Below are 21,947 nucleotides of genomic sequence, written 5' to 3'. Positions count from 1 at the left end.
GCTTTCGTGATTTTTAACATGTAACTTTTATAAGAGCTCTTCACACTATTTTACAAATTGGAAACTGAGGTGGACACAGAGTTAGTGATTTCCCCCAGTAATAGAGGCAGACTGTTTTTTCCCTTCCCATTGTATTTTGGTTTTTGACAAGTCTTTCTGGCTACCTCAGATTCACACAAGAGATGGGACCAATATTTAATTTGAGCATTTTAGTATCTCTGTGACCTTCCCAAGCACCCGGTGAATGAACAGGGAGTTCTGGAGTCCAGGCTAAAAGACTATGAAATATGCTATTGTTTCTACATGTTTTAAAATGTGTGTGCATCACAGTGGTGTTCTGCTCACATGCTCAGGCTTTACTCCTTCATCAGCTATCAAGTCAGGAAAAAGTTTTCTTGTAATCAGCTGGTAGAAGCTGTTGGATGTTTTCTTCAGTTTCGAGGGGGTTCTGCCTTACATAATATAAATGATGCCACACTGTGCATTTTGGGACAATATTGATTTACATTTGCGACCATCCTGGATGCTGCATTAGAAAAACTTACTTTGGAGTCTGTCAAACATCTAGCCTTGCTGATTATCATGTAGCACTGAATTCTGCAGGTTAATTATGGCTGGTGTAGAAAAGCATTGCTTTTTGTCAGTATTGGAAACTAAATGTATTCATGCCTTCCTGAGTGCTTTCTCAGCAGTTGACAGCCTTGACATTTACATAGGGGTGTGGTGAAACAGGGCACCGACACCCATAATCATCATAAGGAAGGAAAGCATCCAATGATATAAAACTGTTTCACAGTCTCTGCCTTTCTCTGGAAAAACAGCATCTGGCTCAATGTATCTGTAGGCACAGACTGTCTGCAAGGGCTTTTTTTGTTCTTGAAACAGAACGTAGCTGACAGGTTACTTTCTGGAAGAGGCATGGTAATCTGTCTATTTACATACTGCCTTCGAGAGACATAGCCTCCAGTTAGGCTAGGAATTGGGAACGGAAACAAATGGGTTTACAGAAATGGGAGACACTGGGATTCTTGGTGTGAAGGCTCTGTGCAATCAGGTCTCAAAAGCATTTTCAAAAAAATCTAATAAAAAGAGTCCTGTTGTTTTTATAGCTGATTAAACTGAACTGATGTCTCATCCTCCAGACATGAACATACTGCTTGATCTAACCCACATTTGAAGATGTCTATGACATTCAGGGAGAGTTGGAAACTTCATTATCCTTCCTTTGGAGTTAGCCCAGTGTTCACTAAGTGCCTACCTTTGGAAATGGGCAATCCCTCCCTGGGAGCTGACAGAGGAAAAGCATTTGATTCGTGGTGGTCAGGATGCTGCCCTGACCAGTCTGCAGCATTTGACAATCTTCAGGCTCTGGCAATCCCACTTGGCTGTCACGTGAGTTTCCCTGAAAATGGAGAGCTCAATAAGCCAAACAGTTTATTTGGGCACTGGATCTCATATCCATGAGAGCCCTGTTCAGAACACAGGATGGTACTGATTGCACCTCATTGCTCCGTGTTTTCTCCAGTGCTCTGATGAAGTTCACGCCTCCATTCTGCCACCTCCTCTGGGTCCTGCTCCAGCTCACTCTTTGTCCTAAGCCCAGTCCAACCTGAAACCTTGGCATCTCTCTCTCTTGCTTGTTCAGACCCCAAACTGAGGGGTTGCTGAGGCTTAGGAGGAAGATGAAGAGTCTTTTGGAAAGACTCAATATCCCCACATCCCTCATCTGAAGGTAAGGAAAGTTGTACCTTAGAGTCATCTGCCACAGGTCTCTGCCACTCAGATCACATAATGACAACCAGACAGCTGTGGCATGTCTTTGCAGCTGGTCAGCACCATGCAGTGAAACACACTGGGATTACATATGCTCAGAGAGATGAGAATGGCTCCAAAAAAAAAAAGCAATCAGCTTTCACCCGGGGTAGAGATAGGCACCTGCCAGGCATTCTATAAATTAAGCTGTCTCTATAAGTTATCCTGTTGTTGCAGCAGACCTCTCATTAGGGGTAGAAACGAGCCAAGACACAGACTCTCATTCAACACCATGAAAAGGGTCCCAGTTTATTCTTCTTCACAGCTTTGCCATCCTGACTCAGCAAGCTCCTACTGCAGGGTCCAGCTGCAGACTCTTGACTGCTGGCTATTTCCTGCTGGACTGTGACTGCAAGTATTGGTTTGCAGACTCTGAGCAGAGGCTTTACCTAGCTGGACTATGACTGCAGGCTCCAACTCCATCAGGCCCACACTAACATCGTAGCAGATCTTTTACTTCAGCAACTCTCTCCCTTACTTTATTGCTCTTTGTGTCTCTCTGGATTATTCCTTCTTCCTCACAGCTCCTCTACCTCCTCAAGGTCCTCTTTCTCCAGATTCTCTTCCTTAAAGGTCTATTCTGACTAGCCAGCCCACCCCTTTTGTTACACGTACCTTTATTAGTCACAGCTGCAACCCATTAAAGGCAAGGCTGTTCTCTTGTTTGGTAATTAGTACAACTGTGACTTATCAGGGGCGAGGTCACCTGTATTTCCTTCTTCTACAGCTACATCTTGTGACACTGGAGATACAGAAGATTCTGTTTGAAGATCTATCTTCAGTCTTACACTTCCCTGCTTTCACAGCTGTGGAGATGCACTCACATTTGTAGCAGGCTCTGCTTTGCCATAAGCAGGGCAGCTCACTGTCTGGCATGGTCTGTAACCATGCTCCTGCTGCACTGACTGCTCTTGGTGGCAAATACACTATCATGTTGCTTCTAAAAGGTTTGCTCCCTGTCAACACCCAGATATGCTGGAAATGTTTCCTATATCAGGGGTTCCGTCTACACCTTGAGTTTAAAAGTGGACAAAGAAAGAGGAGGAGGCACACTCTGGCTGTTTGGGGCTTGTTGCCACAGAGCTCCAGACTAACCACACTTGGGAAGTGAGGCTCTGAGGGGATCTTGGACACAACAGGCCAAGCCCTTCACAGGTGGGATAAACAAGAACCTGCAGAAAACACTGTATTGCCCTGGCTTCCCCAACGTTTATAAGTGCTCCAGGTCTTGGTACAATGTCCAGCTGAGCATCTGTAGCAGCATAAGCAGGACACATGTCTGGATTACAGCAGTGGTCGACCAGCAGCATGGACATCACCTGAAAATCCTCCATTTGTCTCCAGATGAGTTCCTCTTACATATCTTGCATGTCTATTGCATGTGAGTTAGTCATCTTTACTTCCAAAGTTCTGCAGGTAAATAACTGTTTGGTGTTTGATTTGTTCTGCATGCAGCACATCAGCTGGTCCCATTACAAGTAATTCAAAGGCTTTCCAAAGTGATAAATCTCTGTTTATTTTCATTTCCTGCCTCTAACAATGTAGTAAGAGATTGTCTCATTTGCTGTTTGAATCCTGCAAGCAGAAGTGAAATATTCTGTGATCCAGGACAGGTCAGACTATAGATTTTTCTACCATCCCAAAGCCTAATTTAGTCAGCTGGATGGTAAGTGTGTAGCAGGGCATAAAAAACCCCTTTCATGCTCTCTAAAAGCAGCCTTGAGGTGAAGTAGGGCTCTGAACAAGGGCATTACTTCATCCCACAGCATTGTCCCCAAGCTGCACTGCACAGCCCAGGCTGGACGTGGAAAGCAGGACACAGTAAGCATTTCCTAGAGCCTCACTGTGGCTGTAGGGTTATCATCCATCCCCAATAGCTCAATTTTTCTTTCCCAAGGAAAGGAAAAAGACCAGCAGACACGATCTGGGAAAACAGTGTGCCTCTGAAGAAAGACATCCTCTTGCTTTGTGTTCAGGCATGTGATATCTGGCGATTGATTTTCTTCTTTGTACGTCCTGGCTGGATGTCCTGTGTCCCTCCTGTACAAAAGGCACAGAAGAATTAAAATCAGTTTTGCCTGGAAACAGATGCTAATTAACATCACTGGAGAAGGGCAGAAAGGGAACAATAAACATCTCACTGGAGTTGTTGACACAGGTAGAACGCTGGAGATGGTCCCAATCTTTCCCAAAGCCTTTTGTTCTTCTGTTTCCCAAGCAGCTTCTTCCTTGAAGTTTTTCCCGTGAGTGTGCAGGCAAAAACATGATGGAAAGAGCTGACTTGAGCTCTTTCTCATTTCTCAGCTGTCTCTCATGGATCCCATGTCTACTGGAGCTTGTGGCAAGGCTGCTCTTCCCTTAAAAGAGAGAAATGTCATGCTCCCACCAGGCAGTGAAATGACAAACGCGAAAGCCCCACTTCCGATTTATTCCCAGTCCTAATGACAAAAGCTGCTGTTGGTTTTGTCTTTTTCCAGGAGGTATCTTCACTCACTCTTGTCCCCACAGTTCTTCTCATTGCTCTCTGTAACTTTGTACAGAGGGGGAGGAAGGAAAAATGAAAAGGAAAGGTTGCTAAGCCTAAGCCCCACTCTCAGCATGCAGAACACAAAGCCTCTCTGCTTTGGCTTTTTCCAGAAACAGGATCTAGTGGAACCCTCTATCCCTGCAGCACAGTTTGGCCATTGGTTCTGTACTGAGTTTGGCTCAGGATCAAGGCCTGCCAAGCTTGCTTTGCCTGGATTACTGCAGAGTACCTGCTGCTCTGTTTCAGTTTGGTTTAGCTGTAGGAACACTTTCCTCTTTCTAGCCAGGTGCCTACGGCTGACTTGGTTTACTTTCACTAGCACTGCATGGTAGAACCATGGTTTTATACCAGCTCTTCTGTGCACTATGAGGTGTTCACATCTCCAGTTTCATACACTGGAGCTAACAGAGGTCATCATGGGCTTGGTGTGACAGCAGAGGTCCTGCGAAGTGGAAGCACGGGGTGCAGTGTGGGGGGCTGCAGGCCCAATGAGATGGTAAGAGATGGGGCACAGGCCTGATTCTGGAGCACTCACAGCTGTAAACCACTCACCTATGGACAACTAAAGAAATGCAGATACAGAGCTGGATGAGAATGGTTCAAGGGTAGAAAAGAGGACAAATAAAAAATATATTACATTGATATAATCAGCATCTACTATTGTAAATGTGGATGTGAAATGGAGTTGCAGTCCAATGAAGAAAAAACAGGTGTAAAAGCCTGTAACAAATCATAAAACTGATCCCCAGGAGGATCTGGAGTGAGGAAGAAGAAACCATCACCATCAACCTCATATTCCTCCCACAGAACAGCTCCAGATGTTGATGACTTCCTGTAACACCACCATCGGAATGAAACCAGGAACCTTAGGATTTAGATGAGCACAGGCAGGGGGAACATAATGCCAGGAATAGGGATAGGAGATAAGAAGTGTGCATAAGGCTTCAAATTATTTTTTAATTATTATTGTTGTTATTGATTTTTTTTATGAGAGTATTATATATTTTTCTGTAATAATTTGACTTGGACTAATAATGATTCTTTATAACAGGCTAAGATTTCAGTTCTACTAATGTTCAATTCTTGTCTTTATATGTAAGGTATATTTCCCTTTTGCCCAGTATTTTGAGCATAACAATGTAAGAAGGTTTCTGAGTAGCTCAGAAACATTCTGTATTTCTCACGAGTTCAAAATAACCAAATACTTTATAAGCTGAAATCACTATGATATGTGAAAAATGTATCTGCCCAGGAGAGATCTAAAGAGCTTCTCAGTTGAATAGGTAAATGGTGTTTTGGGTATAATCAGATTTTGTTTTTCAGTTTTTCCCTCCAAACCTGTTCCTGCTCTCTTGGATGCTCTCTCTGTTAGTCAAAAGTGATTCTATTCCCCTTCTAGACTGCACTTTGCCAAAGAGGAAAGCCACAGTAAACACCTTATGAATTAGGAGACATTATTTTTAGCCACAGACCAAAGTTCAAAGACATAAATAGAAACATCCAAACTCCTAGTCTCCTTCTAGTTCCTCAGTGAAGCTTTCCACATCAATGTCTTCCATTTCTAATGGTTCTATAATATTTTATGGATGTATTATGCTTACAATAAAATTCAGTAGCAATGCATTGCCATCAAACAGGTGTCCTTAGCACCAGGTTTTCTAAACTCCTGGAGAAAAAAAAGAAGAGGCCAAGGCCAAGAGCCACCAGAGCAGATAGACCTGCGCCATTCAGAACCATAAAGAGGTGAGCAAACCACGAGAGACTCTCCTAGTTTTGTGCTGGGCAGAATTACAGTGCAACTTGTAATTACAAGGTATCATGCAATTACAGATGTTTTCACATCCTGGACATCCTGGACCTGTGGTGTAGAGGTGATTGGCCAGAAGCCTCATGGCCATTCCTTGTTCTGCTTCCCTCTTCATTGGAGATACTTGCAGAACATTTTTCTCTTGATTTCTATGTGTCTCTGCACCAAGTCAACTCACAGGACTGCCTAAAACTAATCTGTATGTCTAAGAGCATGGTGCAGATGCTGCTTGAACACTGACAGGGTGTTGTGAGTACTTCCCTGGGGAACTTTATCTTAATATCTGCAGCAGCTGAGGGTTGCTTAGTGGCTATAATGCTTTGGAAGATGTGCAAGATCTAGACCTGTTTTTTTGAGTGGCTTTGGTTTTCTCTTTGGATGACTCCAAAGGACATTTGGAGATCTGATACTTGAATTCTCTCTAGTTTGAATATACTTATTAGATGTTTGTCTTCTTGTGAAATGAAGATAAGAATTTCTTAATTTGCTGTATTCTCCCTTAAAGGGAAATCCTGTTTTCCTACCAAAAAGGTGAGATACCATTTTATTGCAATCTGTTGATTTATAGGACGCATGGAAACCCTCCTTTCTTAAACAGAGCTTGCCATAAGGACTCTTAGTGCATGTCTTTTCTGTGAATTTAATTTTGGCCAGGTCCTTCTGCCTCATCCAATAGGAACTTCCCCCTCAAATCTGCAGACTTGGTCCTCTGTGTTTTACCCGGGCATTGCACAAATCTGATTGCCTAATCCCACTTCCCCCCGTTGCTGCTGGCTCTGACCCGAGTCCCAAAGCAGGATATCTGAGAAATGCTTAGATCAAAGCTCCCCACCCGCCAGTGGGGTTTGGTTATTAGCCTTTTGTTTATGCCCCTGCTTCGAAGCAGAGGCACTCCAGGTATTTCCTTGCTGAACAAAGGCAGGCGTTTAAACCCAGCAATCTGCTTTATGATTCTGGGAACCCTTACTGCACACACCGTTTGTCTTTTCTCTGCAAAGATTAATGCTGGCATCTTAAACATCACTAATGCCTTATAGACAATCCATTAACATCAGTGTCTCCTAAGTGGCCAGCCATACCATTCTTTATAAAATAGGGATCCTTTCCTAGTGCTATTGCTACCAATCTCTTGATTTCCCGAGCATGGAATCGTGCCTATTATCAGCTGTGGGGTATTTTACACTGCTACATATTTTTTTACTATATAATGAGCTGCCTGTGTGTGAGTGACATGAAAAAAAATAGCGGAATATTGCTATTCCACTTACTGCAGTGTATGAGCTGATCTGGTTAGACACAAAATGCAGACAGAAAACTGCCTCACCTCTCAAGCTAATTTTAGTCTCTCCCTCTGTTCTCTGTGGCTGTGTGTGTATAAAATCACTGGCAGTCTGACAGCGTTTCAGTAACCTGTGCCACGCGCAGAGCGGGATGTACTCACCAACCATCTGCTTGCATGGCACGGGTTAACTGATCCTGTGGGATTGTGCTTACCTAAACAAAACCACTGCAGTGAGGGGAAAAACAATGAATGGGTGGAGATGATCAGCCCATGCATTCCAGCTAGTGCAGTCCAGGCAGCAATGACAGCCTGAAGGTTGCAGCAGCATCGGGATCAGCATTCCAAGTGCACCAATCTTACAGTCTGGAGTGATTTTACGTGGAGCCGTTCTTTATTTGCTGAGCCATGGCCAGTAACCAGGCCAGCCTGCAGGATGATCAGAGCAGGCACTGCAAGTTCTTATCCTATATGTTCTACCAGGCTGTGAGAGATCACAAGCCTGTGTGGATGCTGGAAGATATGAGAACAATGGAGTATTTTTACTGGGAGGAAAATGCCAGCCTACGAACCTACTCACCTTCAGAAGCCCTTCTCTATGCAGTGGTGCATAATCACCTGCCTTATGCTCAGTATCTGCTGTCTCATTTTCCAGAAGAGGCTCTCAAGGTGCCTGGGGAACACTTCTGCTATTGCCCATCCTCTGCTCCTCACTTGGCCATGGCGGTCACATATGACAGGAGAGATATCTTGGGACTGATCATCAAAATTGCACACAAGCTCCCCAGCTTGAACTCCTATATCAATAGGGCTGGCTGCTTTCATCTGGAAGATGGGAAAACACCCCTGCACCTTGCCTGCGAACTGCTGAGGTCAGAGACAGTCCTCATCCTCCTAGGGAATGGAGCATCTCCCAGGATAGAGGACAGTAAAGGGCTTACCCCGCTGGACGTCATCCTGGAGCAGATGTGGGACTCCAAAGTCAATGTTGCATCAAAGAAGCTCTGCCTCGACTACCTCTTGCTCTTCATGCCCAACCCACAGTTTAAGATGCGGAAAGTTCTGCAGGAGCATCCAGACCACTGGACAGCTTTGCTGGGAGAAGACAAATTCAACAGTCTGGTGGGGAACACACCTGCTTCTTTATATCTGCAAGCTATGCAAACTATTCTCCAGACTCTTCCCCCTTCCCACTTCCCTAAAAGCATCCAGGAACTACCTATACCTCAGGCACTAAAGCCCTTACCATCCTATGGCAAAAAGCTACCAGCAAAAAATGTGGTAAATGTTTTTCCTTGACTTTATTCAATGGGTCTTGGATTTTCCAAGACAACTTAGAGGAGCTGGTCATCCACCACCCTCTGCATTTCAGTGTGATTTTAGTCTATTAGCCTATTAGGCTATGCTGGAAATTCCAATATTTTGTGACAAGATTTTAAATGTCTTTTCTAACTGATTGCAGGCAGGGCACTTTTAAAGGCAAAAGCCTTCCTTGTTTTCTGTTATGTTGTGCATGTGAAGGGTTAACTGTAGTTGAGACTGTGTTATGTTTGGTTTCTTAATTGTCAGCTGGTATCAGTGTATTTGAATTCCCAATATGATAACTGTATCGTGTGTAATGCACCTGGGTTAAAGGGAACCAAGTACCCAGTGGGATTTTTAAATGGTGTCACTGCTAGAGCTAGCAGAAATACCATCCCCTACCAACAAAGTTCAAACATCAGGTTTCATTTCTAACAATGCTCAAGCATCATTAGTAATAACCACAATGTGCATGGCTCATGCTGCAGGGATGCAGAGGCAGTTCCTGAGGATAACTGATCCCACCGAATTATTTTACAGCAGGTCATGGTGTGGAAGGTATGAGTTCAGAGAGAAGGAGTGCTTGTACATTCCTGGGGGATGGGAGATAAAGATCCACAGAATAGCTAATGGAAAGCATCCAGTCTCACCTGGGAGCAAGGGGGTTAAAGGCAATCCTAGCCCTGATGCCTCTACAGAGTTGTGCAATGGGGAAGGAACCATTTTCCCTGCTGTCTAGTAAACAAATGGCAATTGGAGCAGGGACAGTGGGAGCCATGTCTTTCATAAGTGACATTATTTCTTCTTGACTTGTGTTTTGGAACTATCTCTACAGGAGATGTAGCTCTCTAACTTGATTTCTCTGGTCTCAGAGCCACAGGCATTTGTTTGTTATCCTAATCTGGGGCATGATAATCTGCTGTTAAAAGTTGTTACTTGTTGTCAATTAGAGTATTTTTGCCATCCAGGTCCCGACAGAAATCCTTATCCTGGAAATTACAAAACGTTGCCACTGACTGGGCAATGCAGGCAGGGTGAGTTTGCAGAAAGCATGGCTGGGGCTGGGCCGCCTTCTGGGTAGCTCTGAACCACACTGCCCTCTCTGCTCAAGGAGCTGGCCCTGCTTTCCTAGCTGTTCTCAGCATCATCAGAGCAGTGGCAGAATCCCAGCTCTCATTGGGGAACTTCCCTTATTTTGGACACCAGTGTTCTCCCTCCTTGTAAGCACAACCCTCTGCTCTGCTGAAGTAGCTTAACTCGCCCCGTCTGCACTGGGCAGCAGGGAAGAACTTGCACTCCTCTTCAGCTGGATTTGGAGCCCAAGGCTGTGGGGCACAAACTGCTTTCCACAGGCAGTAGCTAAGAAAGATGTGCAGTCAAATCTAAATTGCTTTGTGCAAAAATGGCTCGTGCCTCATCCAGCTAATTCCCTGCCTGTGCCAAGGAGGTCTTGGCAGTGCTGGACCTGCGCCCTTCTTTCCGTCAGCACAGGGAGCACTTCCATTTAGTTTCCTTCAGCATGGGCTACCTCGGGTGTGCCAGGACACTGGCAATGCCAGCCATGGCCAGGTGGAGTTTTACTGTGAGGCTCCAGAACATGCTGCTCACAGCCACCTGGAACATCCTTTCTGAGACGCTGGGATGCTCCTCCCAGCCATCTCTTCCTGCATGCCGTGGGAGGACCTCAGTTCCAGTGCCACCTGCACTAGGCCAGGTGAATAAGCAGGCTTGCTTGTGAAGCGGAGAAAATGTCAGCCCAGCCCTAAAAGTGGCAAGCAGGCCATGAGTGGGTTAACCCTTCTGAAATCCCACATCCCTGGTGCTGCATTATCCCTCCACCCCTACCCCTGGGGACTTGAATGTCCTTCTCCATCTGTGTCTATTCCTCCTTGTTCGATGGGGAAGGCTGCGATCAGGGAAATGCAGGGTCAGCACTGGGTGAGGGTTTTGGGGGAAGCCTGCTCGCTCGACAGCCTGTGCTGCAAACAGAGGCTGTCACAGCTTGGGAAGCGAAGCAGAGCCCGAGGCAGATCTGCATTATAAGCGGTGGCGGCTCAGCTGCTTCTGCCAAGCCCTCAGGCTCCCCGGCACTGGCACACACTCCCCCAAAAACTCTGAGCTGGAGGTAGAGGACAGAACAGGCTCTCGCTGCCCATGGCTGCCTGGAATGACTGTGCAAAGCACGGCCCCTGTGGCACCCCGGGAGTCCAGAGGAGCAGGATTGCTTTGTCCCCAGCAGCACTGCAATTCTCATCCGGATGTCGGTGGGTGAGAGGCGGAGGAGGCTGGTGAAGGATATTATTAGAATAGTAATTAGGTCCCGGGAAAGGAGGAAATGGAAATCATCCAGTGCTATTTCACTGGCTCAAAACCATGTGAGTTTCAGTGCTGTGAAGAGTTTCAGAAAAGACAGGAGGGAGGGCTGTTCATCTTGCAAATCCAAGGAGGCAGGTAGGGACTGTCGGCATTAATGGAGAGTGCTTTCTATTAAGGCAGGAGGCCATACTCAGAGTGCCAGAGCAGCCCACTGGGAACAAGTGATTGCAAAATGGTGCAAGGTTTCTTGTTGGCTGCAATAGTTGTGGATCAATGCAGAGGTCAGGAATCAGGCACTTCAGGCTTTATGTTTGCAGGAGACAGCAGGATGTTTATGTACATGCATTTGTCTATGTGGGAGGCTCACCTCAATCCACCTGCCAAGAGGGAGGATAGAAGATGAATTGTCTTGAATAGTTTCTTTCTGAGACATTCCTGTGACTGGTGCTCCAGTGTGGAAGAAAGCTGCTGGTCCACCGTTGGCCAACATGTAAGAATTCTGGTATGTCCAGCCCAGAGTGTAACAGGCAGGTACCCACACAGGAAAGATCACTTCACAGCCCCCCTAATTTCTCCTTTTCCTGACCATTTTAGCAAGAGATCAAGCACTAGCTGGCCCTCAATCACATCGAGCTGCCCATGTTCAGTCCCAGTGGGCCAAAGTTTAGGGTCATTAGCACTGTGGTGACAACTCTTTCCTTTGCCTGTAGCAATATGACTGCAGGATGGGCACTCCTGCTTGAAAGAGGGAATTTTCTCCCTAGACCTTGTTTGCTTATATTATGGTGATCTGCCTGTTAGTTTGAGATCCCAGTTGTGTTCCTCCTCAATATAGTGATGTTACATCAGATATGGCCAAATCTACCTCAGCCCTGTCTGTGTTCGTTTTTTCTCTCCATTCTTTCCAAGCCAGGTCATTAGCAAAAGTAAACTCAAAATATTTTGTAGACTTCCTGCAACCTGGGGGTCTTGAAAAATCCCTGTGCTTGCATGGCAAATATGTTGGTGACCTTGTTAATCAAAAAAGGTGCTGGGTACTGTGTGGTGATGTTTACATTCTGCATATCTGCATACTGAGTAAGTGCCACCCAGATCTGTATTTCTGAACTTGGGAAAAAAGAATAAACACAAGAGAGAAACGGGGAGAGGGTAGTCTTTTCTGATCTTTGGATTTAGGCTGGTTCTGCAGGTTGTATCTCTTTAATTTCAGTTTTGAGGAGCAGCATTTTAAGGATCTGAATTGTCTGTATGTGTGAGCCTTTGGTTTTGGTGAGAAGCACTTCAGTGAGCACAGTGGGGGGAGAGTGAGTGAGTGAGTGAGTGAGTGAGTGAGTGAGTGAGTGAGTGAGTGAGTGAGTGAAAACGTGCAAGTGCGTATGAGTACGTGTGAGTGCCTGCCCTCTTGTCACATGTGTGAGTGTGTCTGCCCTCTTGTCACATGTGCCCGCCTGCCCTCTTGTCACACATGGGAGTGCCTGCCTGCCCTCTTGTCACACATGGGAGTGCCTGCCTGCCCTCTTGTCACACACGTGTGTTTGCCCTCTTGTCACACATGGGAGTGCCTGCCTGCCCTCTCCTGGCAAACGTGTAACAGCTCCCACCCACTGCACTCCTCCTACCAGCAGTGAGCGATGCCCCACGGAAGCAGCATTTTCACGAGGTCGGTGTGCGTGTCCCAGGCCCTGTGCTGCTGACAGGTAAGGACATTTCTTCTCTTGTAAAGAGGCAGCAGTTTTGCTCTTGAAATGGGTGTTTTATCCCCGAACACCAAGCACAAGGGCTTCTACTTGCCGGCAGGTACAATCATCCAGCAAAGGGTTTGTGATGCTGGCCACACTTTATTCTAGAACACATTAAAAAAAAAGTCTTAAACATACATCTTTGTCTTTCTATTCTTCTGGTCTGCAAGCAAAATTCAGCTTCCTATGACTTCCTAACCCTATGCTTCTGTCTATTTCTGCAGCATCATTAGCAGGAAGGACAGGCCAGATTCTGACCTCAATTACACCTCCCTACACCTGAAGTAAAGCTTTTTAAGTCGGTTCCATCACTACTGATGTTTGTTAGTGTAAAGGAAAACAAACTGTTTGTGCATTTGTGTTTTTCAAGGCTCCAAAACTCTGACTTCAGCATACAAATAAATGTGACACTTAATCCCTGAAAACATTTTTCTGAATGTATATAGATATATATTTTCCATCTCTAACATCAGTGGCATTTCCTTGATCCCAGTTCCCTTGACGTTTCTGGAATCAGCATGGCAGTGACAGACACTGTTGTTCACTTATTAAGACTGAATGTTGCCATGTCTGAGTACAAATGAATGTTCATTGTATGATACAGCTTTCTTATAAAGCCATACTTTTGTAATTTTGGTTTTTCTTTTTTAGGGGGGAAAATTTTCCTTATAATTGTGTTTGCACATTACTTGCTGCATGATTAAAGATAAAAAGATTGTAACATGCTGGAATAAACTATATATACATAGCCTGATAGAACTAGGTACACTAACTGTGAAAATAATTTAATCTGATTGTATTAATATAATAAAATTGTAATATAAAATTGATGTCTTTTATTAGCCAATTGGTCAAAACCACCTGCGAGTATCTGTTGCTTTTGCTTTGGCTCGTCTTATTGTTTGATGATTTCATTCTGACTGCTAAGCCATTATCTCAAAAAATGCGATCTGAGGAAAATAGTATTTCCCTTCACAGGCTTACAGTAGCTGACTGTACTGTTGGAGGACGACCCCAAGAGATGAGGTGAACCCACACTCCACTGATCTGCTGAAAGGTAGAGATAAATCAGAAGGAGGGGCTCAACAGGGGTTGAATGGTAATAGGTTTCAGAGATTTTAATTTTTTAGATTTGAGTTCAGCTTATGCAGCTGTTTCCCGTGAACATAAGAGTGCTGGTAGCCTGCTCTCCTTCTCTGGTTTGTGTGCCATCAACCAGCTCCTTTCCTTCCTCAGGTGTTTCTCTGTACAGGAAGATGCCCTGGCAATGCTTCCAGCACCAGCCTCTCCCACAGGCTCAGCTGAAGGCCTTCAGGCACAGGTGCACCTGTCACCCTCTGTGCTCTCCATGGGGTAAGGATCCACCAGATTCTGTGCCAAAACCTGAACCATCCAGATCCTCCTCTGCTCTGATAAAAACAGCTACCCAAAGTGTTTCAGGTGATGGGGTAGCTGGTTTGGATAACGATAATAATCATGGGGTGTAGACTCCAGCTCCAGCTGTACCCACAGATTTCCTCAAGGCACACTAGTACATGCAAGCTATAACCAAAGGATAACTCCTTTGAGCCTGTGCTTGCATAGTAAGTTACTGTTTTCGTGGAAGATTGCAGAGAGGGAAGTTTCACTGATCTCATTTAAAGAAGATCAAGACTATGTCCTTGCCTTCATAGCAGGTGATTTATTCCCTGACTACTTCACCACAAGAAGGTGGTCCCCAAAGATGTAGTTTTCTGGCTTATTTGCTTCCATGTTTCCTGTGTTTGAGAAAGGGAATTTGATTTAGTTTCTCTCATGCCCTGGCAGCTCTGCTGGGGCTGACCATTAGGGAGCCCCGGGCTGATGCATGCCTCAGAGCCAGTCTCATGTAGGTATCGGGTTTTTTACAACTGTGGTTAGTTGGAGCCCACACACCAGCAGGCAGCAAGACAGGGATTTAAATAGAGAAATTTAAAGGGTATATTCCCTTGTGTGGAGGGAAGCACTGTCACAAGCAGATGATGCATTGAGCGAAATCCTGCCCACGCTTCAGTTGCTGGGTGCACCTCCCTAAGTGAGTCACCCAAAAAGCAGCTGACAGGTTTGGCATGTCCCACACTGTCCCGTGTCTGCCTGGCCAGCACAGCAGCAATGCCTTGGGGGAGCATGCTCTGCCTTGCTGCTCCTCCGCTCTCAGCTGGTGACATGGGTGACCACCAGGCTCCGGCTCCACAGATGCCTGCCTGTCTCCAGCACTTTGGAAGCTGCTCTGAAGCCAAGAAGCCAGATTTCTTCAGGGATGACTCCTAAGCAGTGCTTGAGCTGGAAAATCAGTGCCATCTCCAGCTCTAGTAAAATATGTGTGTGTTTTGCTATGGATCTCCTGTGAAGGAGAAGTTTATTACTGGTGGGAAGGCTTTTATCGAATTTCTTGAGTTCATAGAGATAAGAGAGCTGTGCTCTGTACACCAGATCTGCCCACCCACGCAGATCCCCGTGGAGAACAGTGAGGAGGAGGAGGAGGAGGAATGATTATCACAGAGTTGTCAGACTCACACAAGAAAACCTGGAAGGAAGGAAGGAAGGGAAGAAAAGGGTTGGGAGAGGCGGTATGCTAGATGCCTTGTGGGAAGCACATCCCACAGCTGAACAGAAATACGGAAAATAGTCTGGAGAATCCCAAACCACAGTACAAGCTATGAGAAACACAGAAACCCCTCCCTGCCACTTCCTCATGGAGCTTGGCTTCAGGGTCACAGAGAATGTCAGGATGATAAAGAAGAGGCTGAAAAGCATTAGAAAATGAAATAATCACTAGAGCTGACTGGGAATTGATGTTTCTATTCCACCAAACCCAACAATATTGCAAAATACATTTCAGTATGAAAATTCAAAATATCAAAACCAATTTTACAAGGAAGAAAACTGATCCAGATCTATCAAGATAGTTCTTAAAGAAAAGTAAAATTTTGATAATTTAATACTTGGGGTTTTATTTTTAACAGTGTTAAAGCACTGAAAAATAATAAAAATATTATTTTTTTAAAAACCCACTTATTTTAATAGCTGAAAGTGTTTGTTCAGATTTCCTTGTACCAGAATTTTTGTCAAAATAGGAACATAAAGCCCACGGTGCTGGGTGCTCCCAGCATCATGCTATGTCTCCAGCACTCGTGATGGGAGAAGCCAGGTAAGCAGAGCACCTTTGCCTGGCTACTTTGAGCAATACATTCCCTATTTAATTCCCTCAGTCCCCATAGCTGTTGCACTGGGGATATTGGAGGCTATACCCTTGCCTAGTCAGTCCTTCAGAGTATTCATCTTTTGACCTAGTGTCTCGAATTTGTCTAGTTCTTTTCTAAGCCCATTGATAAAGTCACGTCCATGACTTCCTATGGCAGCAGTTTACATTTATCTGCATCCAAGCCCACCTGCACTTCTTTCAGTCCTTCAGGGGTCCTTCAGGTGCCTTGGTGTGGTATTTGGATACTTGGAAAACTCCAGTAGCACTGTGAACACACGGCTATCACTGCTCACTCCTTTCTCCAGCCACAGGTTATATACCAAAAACTGGTTCCCACACCAATCTCCGGGACACCCCACTGCTGACTCTTCCTCACCCTTTGCCATTCGGCAAACAGCTTCCATTGCATGAAATAACTCCTGTGATCTCATGACAGCTTCATTTCTTTAATAATCTTTGGTGTGGAACCTTCCCCACAGGTTGAGAATCCAAGTACATTATGTTCACCAGATCTCTCCTTTATCCTCTATCCTTTTGAGTTAGGTAACTAATTTACAAACAATTCCATTTTTATGAAGGTAAACTTTGCAGTAAAATCTGACAGATGGCAGAATTAAAATGCGTTGTCCGTTAGAAGGACCTAAAGATTTTTATGGATCAGGCAAAGTTTGCTTACATATGTATGGCCCATGGTGTGATTCTTTGGGCTGTCCTGTGCAGGACCAGGAGTTGGACTCAATGATTATTGTGGGTCCCTTCCAACTCAGAATATTCTTTGGTTCTGTGATTCTGTAAAATACATTGCCTTGAGACTGCAGGGGAATTCCAGATAGTATTTCTTTAAAAGTGTCTTCTAATTTTGAAGCTTTGACCGAAGCTGAAACTGAGCAATTATAGGACAAAAATCTCAGTTCTTCTGCCTAGAAGGTGTTAGGGAGTGACACTGTAAGCAGACTCTTCTTCTGAGTTTACAGATCATAGTGAGATGCTATTTTCAGCTGTGATGCATATATTTGCAGACACTAAACTTCTCACGGATAGAGGTGATTGCTTGATCAAATGGGGTTTTTTTATGAGACTTCTCCCATGGGTAGAACTGAGCTTTGTTGATAGCTACAGGTTTTGGCTTACTTCTCTACCAGCCTGCAGAGCCCAGCATGGTGACAGACAGAGATAAAATTACATTCCATGTATAATTTGGGATTTCATGAAAGGAAAGCCAAAATGATAGGAAGAAAGAACTCTGCCTAAATTAGGTTTCTGCTTAGAGGTGTGTTTGCTAAACACTCAGAAATTCACATGCTTACTTAGGCTCACTCAGATCTGGTGAGCTTCAGGAAAGTGTAAGTTATAGCAAGTAACCCAAATTTGGGATTAGGGAGACTGAGAGTAGTTTTCCCACAAAATTACCCAGCTCTTCCTTTGCAGAATTAACAGATTCTAGCAGCAGATCGGTGCTTTGTGTTCTCTGTAAAACACGATCCAGGTTTCAAAATGTCTCAGATCTGCCCTGATACACATGGTCATCATCCCGTCAATTAAAAAACATCACTACAATGGCTAAGTCCAAACCTAGACCTGTCCATGCCCTTTCTTATTCCCCTTTTGCAGACATTTAGAGCCAGGGAGTCCTCTCCATCATGGCCTAGGCCTTTGTCCCCACACCTTGGAGGGGATGAGCACACAAATTTCAAGCTGTAAAATGACTGCACATGATACACAGCATACAGCATGAACGCACATGCAAGCACCATAGCTGATGTGAAAGAAGAGGCCCTTCATGAGTCTTACTTATTTTTAGAGTGAAAAGCCCCTGCCTCAGCCAGGCAGGAGTCCATGACTAATGTCCCAGTTCCTTACTGCCAAGCTACCTGTCAGTGCAACACCTGTAAGATTCAAGCAGGCAACTCTGTCTTTAGGATCAGGTCAGACTTTAAACAGGCAACTTCAGCTTTACTTTTTAGTAGCTACTGCTTTCACTCCATGTGGATCTTTATACCATCCTCAACCAAATCTAGAAACTGTCTGACTTGGCAGAGCTGCTAATGAATATGCTCTCATCAGCCAAAAGGAAGAGGGGAAAAAAAAGGGAATGTATTTTGAAATGAAAGCCTGTGTTTAAGTTCTACATTTTAAATGCTTTAAGCGATTTTTTTCTTCTTCTTTCATTCCTTCAGTGTTGCCTGAAAAGCCAGTTTTACTCAGCTATTTTCGGCTTCACTGCACAGCTCCCTGAGTTTTGACAGTCAGTCCTCAAAACACCACAACTATGAAGTGGATCCATCTTCCAAAAGAACACTTTTTCTTCTTCCTCTCCTCAGCATCAGTAGCATGAGCCCTGGGCGGCTTTTGAACTCAAATACCACCGTTCATTAGAAGAGAAAACAGAGATGGTAACTCATAAAATAAGGAAACTCGGCTTGGCAGGGCCACATAGGAATAAAAAGGAATTATCAGCAGCCTTCCCATCTCCCAGGTGTGTTCTGGCTTGTTGGCTGCCTTAGCTTCGGAGAAGTAAAACCAGCTCCTTACACCTCTGCAGGCGCTACCGGCCATCATTTCTGCACAGTCCCGTTGTCGTACTTTGGGTTTGTTTTTTATTTTTTGACGACTTTTCTCACTTTCCACCCCGGCGGCTCCTGCGCGGGCTCCGGCCGGGCCTGGGCCGCGGCGCCGCCAACGGCCGCCAGGTGGCGCCACCTCCCTTCAGCTGCCTCCGTGAGGGCCCCGGGCCCTGAGGGGCCGCAAAACGCGGAATATGCAACATTTCCCTTAAGAACCGACGTTCTTTGGTGTTTGATCTTCATATGCTTCCCAACCTAATCAGCGGGAAAGGAGATTTTAGAAACAGCAGCTAACGAGCGATCCCTGAGTGACGTCCAGGTGTTAGTATGATAAATTACTCGGTGGAGTTACCTCGTTAAGGTTTAGGGTTCTGTGTAATCTCCAACCTCGAGGGAGGTTAACAAAGCCTGGGGAGAAGGATGCACTGCTGACAGTGGACACAAAGAACGCAGAATTTATGGGCCACGAGGACATTTGGCAGGACCCCAAAGATAAGGAAGAAACTAATAAAGACAACTCAGCAACTGTGCTGAAGCAGCTCCAATTGGGTAAAAGGTAATTCTGGCACGGGGAGATGGTGACCACCATCTCACCAACTCATGGACCCAAGAAACACACTGACCCAAAAGAAGAGAAAGACTGAGTATGGGACTAATTAGCAGGAGAAGCAAGAGAATCATTAATAAGCAGAAGATAGAATACTAATTAAAAAGAGAACTATGTAACTTGTAGCCAATGAACAGAAATTCCTTTGTTTGCTAAAATGTATAAAAAGCAAAAGGTTTTAATAGTTAGTGTGTTTGATTTGTGGAATACCACTGAGCATCCAGGCTTGTGCAACTCTGAGATAATTGATGTCTCTCTCTAGTGCTGCCCACCAATAGCTTGTTGCCCACGAATCCCATTTTTGTGGATGATAAGGTGGCTCCAGGGCTGTGAGAAGACCCTGCCATCATGAGGGGACCCCGGGATTGTGAGGTGACCCCAGTGCTGTTGGCTGCCCCTTGCCCATGCCTGTCTGGTGATCCTACAGCACATCTTTTGGATGCAGTGTCCAAACCAAACTCAAACATACAAACCCAGCTGCAGGAAGGTGGTGCGGGTGCCTTTATTGTCAGCTACCAAAGAAAGGTTTGGGGTTTATTCAGCGGTGGAAAGGCCTCAGGTGCCATGGAAGCTGACCCTGGAGCTGTGCTCTAGACAAAAAGCTACAAACAGAAACAAATTCTTCCCACAGGGCATGTGGGGTCGCTGGGCATAGATGAGCAGACAGACATTCTTCATCCTCTCTGCTGCCTCCAAGAAAAAGGAGAAGCTGTGGTGACTTAGCTGGTCGTGGGCAGCTGGGAGGCTCCATATCTGTGTTTAGCAAAGTACCTAAAATCCAGGGATGTGATGCAGCCCTGTTGGATCACTGCTCCTGTGCAGAAAAGCTCATCAGAGAGTGGTGGTGGAGCTGTGAGAGCCACCATTTCCTGCTTTCCCAGGAGAAGGGTAGCTGGGGCACGAAGCACAGGCACTGCAGCCAGCCAAGGAGCCTGCCTGTGCACAGAGCATGTCTAGCAGAAAGCAAAGAATTGCTGAAGGGCCTGATACCTATCAGGAAACAAGGAAAGGTACTACCAAAAATGTCTTTAGCTCTGTTTCTGGCACATTTATGAAACGTCAAATACCTAGACAGTGGTAGCTGGCCCAATAGCCTGAAGTCTCACCTAATAAAACCCAGTCTGTCTTTTTGGAGCTATCATTCTCTGATCTGAGGGTCTGTTCCTTTATTTTCACTCCTCTCTGCTTCAAGGCTAATCAGCAGAGCTTGCAAACCAATAACAAATTGGTTAAAAATCAGCTTTATATGCAAAGCCTAAAATAAAACATCTGTATATATCCCAGAAGCCTTCACAACCTCCTGTTTTATTAGTATTTCTAAAATAACTTTTCTTTCCTGACTCTAATTCCAGCTAGAAGCACTCTGATAATCCTCATAGGACTGTTATGTGTATTTCCAATTAAGCAATTTATAAGCGCTGGCTGTGAGGAGCTTTTTGTTCTTAAGGAAATTATTTCTTCATTAAGAGTAAAACAAGTATTTTTTTGTCCCTGCTTAATATGAAAGCCCTTGTGTCCCCTTCACATATGTTTTAAGTACTGAACTGTGTAGAAGGAGATTAATCATTTTGTACCCCAACAAGCAGGGAAGAGACAGCAGCTGGGTCAGTTGCTCAGGAAATAGGCTTTTCAGTGTTTGTTTTCAGAGACAAGTAAAAGTCAGACAGACAGACACTTGCTTTCAAGCTCCTTGCCTTTGCCAGAGGCAACCCACACAATCATGAGCCCTTCTGGAGTCTGAGTCATGAAAAGCTGCAGCAGATAAAATGGAGGCAGTCAAGAGGGAAAAAAATCCCATTCATGCCCAGCTAATGAGTAGAAGTTCCAAATTTCCTCTTGTTTTGCAGGCTGTGTACCTTAATTAGATGAATCACAGAACACTGAGGGTGGAAAACACAGGCCAGACAGCTCATAAGAGTCCACTTCATTCTTTCACACTGGCAGCATTATCTACCTCCCCCAAACAGGGAAGAATGTCCCTCCATTTTCCTGGACTGTCATGAGGCATGGGCAAACATGGCAAATGAAGAGCAGAAAGGATGGATGATTGAGTTTAGCTTGTATAGTAACACAAGCATCCTGTTCCTACTTTTGTCCCCAGGTCCAGCCATTTACACTTTCTATAAAGACACTCACGAGCCTGTGTTCTGGACAAGGGCAGCCCCACGACCAAATAGCATGAGTTGCATTGAGCAGCAACATGAGAGAGCTTCAAAGGGAGGGCACACTTGCTAATATCAGGAATTAACTCACCAGAAAGTTTCTGATGTGGTCACAGAAGACATTTTGAGCCTTGAGTGTTCCTGGAACTCTGGAAAGAAACCCTAGGTAATTGTCATAAGTAAACTGCATTCCTTTCATTTTGCTCCAAGCCCAACTAGAAGGAGACAGGCTAATAATAGGATAGCTCCTGAATGTTTAAAGTTAATATCTCATATCTGTTTATAGTAACAAATGGAGAGAAATGGAGAAAAATTGAGAGAATTGGAGAGAAATGGAGGAACTGACAACAAATGAAATTACTACATTAGTAAAGAGCTGATCTATATAAACAGGTTAGAGATCGAGATGCTGCAGCATGTAAGCCTGTGCCAATGCTTGACTTGCACAGGGTCAGTGGGAAATGTGTCATGTATTCCAGCAGCACCAGCAGCCACATGTATTTTTCCCAGGAGTGGGTGCCTAAAGTGGCTGATGAATGAAGATAGAAATGGTGAATTCACCTGTACAGTTCAATGTAGACATTGTATCATTCAGTGAAGAAATTATGA

The 21,947-nt window shown here is 44.9% G+C and overlaps 1 protein-coding gene and 1 long non-coding RNA gene across 3 annotated transcripts; one reads left to right on the top strand and one right to left on the bottom strand.

Moving 5' to 3' along the window:
- Positions 1–1,924: 1,924 nt before the first annotated feature.
- LOC148224199 (uncharacterized) lies at positions 1,925–8,506 on the bottom strand. The gene is made up of 3 exons (XR_015802163.1): positions 8,367–8,506; positions 3,954–4,169; positions 1,925–3,852 (listed from the first exon to the last, which is right to left on the bottom strand). It is a non-coding gene; the product is annotated as an uncharacterized LOC148224199 (long non-coding RNA).
- Positions 7,512–20,325, top strand: LOC106853893 (ankyrin repeat domain-containing protein 9-like). Of its 2 annotated transcripts, XM_088161054.1 has the most exons (3): positions 7,512–12,740; positions 14,019–14,135; positions 18,183–20,325. In XM_088161054.1, the coding sequence occupies exon 1, from the start codon at positions 7,834–7,836 to the stop codon at positions 8,722–8,724; it is 891 nt and encodes a 296-aa protein (XP_088017180.1). In that variant the 5' UTR covers positions 7,512–7,833; the 3' UTR covers positions 8,725–12,740; positions 14,019–14,135; positions 18,183–20,325. The 2 variants fall into 2 exon arrangements, with proteins under 2 accessions (XP_088017180.1, XP_088017181.1); XM_088161055.1 differs by lacking the exons at positions 14,019–14,135; positions 18,183–20,325 and adding an exon at positions 13,761–13,782.
- The last annotated feature ends 1,622 nt before the right edge of the window (positions 20,326–21,947 follow it).

Source organism: Sturnus vulgaris, chromosome 3 (genome assembly GCF_052056855.1).
Source record: "Sturnus vulgaris isolate bStuVul1 chromosome 3, bStuVul1.hap1, whole genome shotgun sequence".
Lineage (NCBI taxonomy): Eukaryota > Metazoa > Chordata > Aves > Passeriformes > Sturnidae > Sturnus > Sturnus vulgaris.
This window is presented reverse-complemented; position numbering and strand designations above follow the sequence as displayed.

What these genes read in the sequence shown, in the direction of transcription:
- LOC106853893 (XM_088161054.1), top strand. Translation starts at nt 7,834, where the DNA reads ATGGCCAGTAACCAGGCCAGCCTGCAGGATGATCAGAGCAGGCACTGC.